General features: G+C 67.2%; 1 protein-coding gene across 1 annotated transcript; it reads left to right on the top strand.

Annotated features, from left to right (window-relative positions):
- Positions 1–937: 937 nt before the first annotated feature.
- LOC127243326 (uncharacterized) lies at positions 938–1300 on the top strand. Its single transcript, XM_051263293.1, has one exon. It carries the CDS (start codon positions 938–940, stop codon positions 1298–1300), a length of 363 nt encoding a protein of 120 aa, XP_051119250.1.
- Positions 1301–1903: the final 603 nt, after the last annotated feature.

Here is a 1903-nt window from a genome sequence, read left to right as displayed (position 1 = left end):
CATTGGCAAAAGACTTATGGGAATGGAGATGGTTAGTAGCAGAGGTGAGGCGTACCGAACCATCAGTTTGGGGAGGTTGCTGGCGGCCGGCAGCAGCCTGAGCGGCCATATCCGGCAATTCCACGGCAGAACCCTAGCTCCGGAAGGAGTCGGCGGCTGTCATCGGAGACGGTGGTAAAGGATGGGGTGCTGGGGCTGCCAGGGCCCAGAGAATCAACAGGGCCGTCAGACACAGTTCAGGCACTGAACCCGCGTCTGGGGGCTTCTGGGTCGGGAGACACAGTGGCGGGACCAGGAGGGTGGTCTGGCGTCAGGGTCGGGCGGAGAAGTAGCGGGGCGTCGTGTCGGGATGACAAAACGTCGGGGTCAGTGACCGCCGCGACACCTGGGCCCCAGTCGGGAAGTGTTCTGGCGTCGGGGCACCGACTGGGGGTTGGCGGGGGTCGGGGAGAAAAGTGGTGGCACCGAGTCGGGACAAACCGTCGGGACCAGTGACAACCACGAACCCTGGGCCTCGGGGGGAGTGTGGTCGGGCAGCGAAGACGGTCGGAGAGGCGCTGAGTCGGGGCAACCTTCGGGACCGGAGGAGACAGCCTCGGTCGGGCCAAGGTCGGGATCAACCTTCGGGAGCAGAGACGGCCTCGGTCGGGCCTCGGTCGGGATCAACCGTCGAGACCAGAGACGACCTCGGTCGGGCCGCGGTCGGGATCAACCTTCGGGACCAGAGACGGCCTCGGTCGGGCCTCGATCGGGATCAACCGTCGGGACCAGAGACGGCCTCGGTCGGGCCTCGGCCGGGAGGGAGCAACCTACGGGACCAGAGACGGCCTCGGTCGGGACTCGGTCGGAGATCACCCGTCGGGGAGAGAAACAGCAGTCGCGATCCCTGGCCTCAGTCGGGGGATGCTCTGGCGTCAAGGAGCACCGACCAAGGTGTATGTCGGGGTCGGGTGGAACAGTATCGGGACCAGAGAGTTGGTCGGGCAGCGGAGTCGGCGGAATATGCAGAGGCGGCGTCTCGGGAACTCAACCGTCAGGAGGCCAACCGTCGGGAGATCAACTGTCGGGGAGGTCGGTCAACGTCGGGAGGAGGGCAACCGTCGGGGGAGTCACCGGCGGTTCCCAACGGTGTATTCCGGCGGTCGGGTGGCGGGTTCAGGGACTCCTCAACCCTGCGAGGACAGTGACGGTGGCGATTGACGATCCGACGTCGGAGACGGGAGAGAACGGCGGCGCCGAAGGTGTCGCAAATCAGGGCTACGGCGACGGCGACCTAGGGCAACGGCGGACAGTGGTGTAGAGGTGGCGACTCGCGGCGGTAGCCCGGCCCTGGGGGTTTTCCGGCCTGGGGAACACGATCCCGTCGTCAGAATGGGTGGTCCGACGGCGGGGGGATGCCGAAACGCGGCGGTGGCGACGGTGCGGGGAGGCCAACCGTCAGGGGCGGAGCCGGCGGCGTATTCCGGCGATCGAGGGGTGGATTCGGGGACACCTCAGCCCTGCGAGTTCAGTGACGGTGGCCAAACGGCGATCCAACGCCGGGTTGAGAGATACCGGCGCTGAAAGTATCGCCGCGCAGGGCAGAGAGTAGTAGCGGCCGACGGGCTTGCAGCGGTTTCCGGCGGTGGTTGGTGGGGAGGGGGGGTTATGGAGGATGGCGACCACGATGGTGATGAGGCGCCGGGCTGAAAACGCCGGCAGCGGCGAGTCGCCGGTGACGTCGTTTCGGGGCTGACGAGAGCGGCGGCTGGGGGCGGTTCCGGCGACGGGGCTCGGTGTAGGGGGGGGTTTTCGGGGATGGCGAGTCGAGTGACGGTGGCAGATTGGCCGTCCGGCGTCGGATCCGCCGGAACAGCGACGGCAGTGGCTGGAGGCGTGAAATCGCCCAAGGGCTGGAGAGCGT

The sequence above is a fragment of the Andrographis paniculata genome, unplaced genomic scaffold (assembly GCF_009805555.1).
Source record: "Andrographis paniculata isolate CXL003 unplaced genomic scaffold, ASM980555v1 Contig95END, whole genome shotgun sequence".
Taxonomy (NCBI): Eukaryota; Viridiplantae; Streptophyta; class Magnoliopsida; order Lamiales; family Acanthaceae; genus Andrographis; species Andrographis paniculata.
This window is presented reverse-complemented; position numbering and strand designations above follow the sequence as displayed.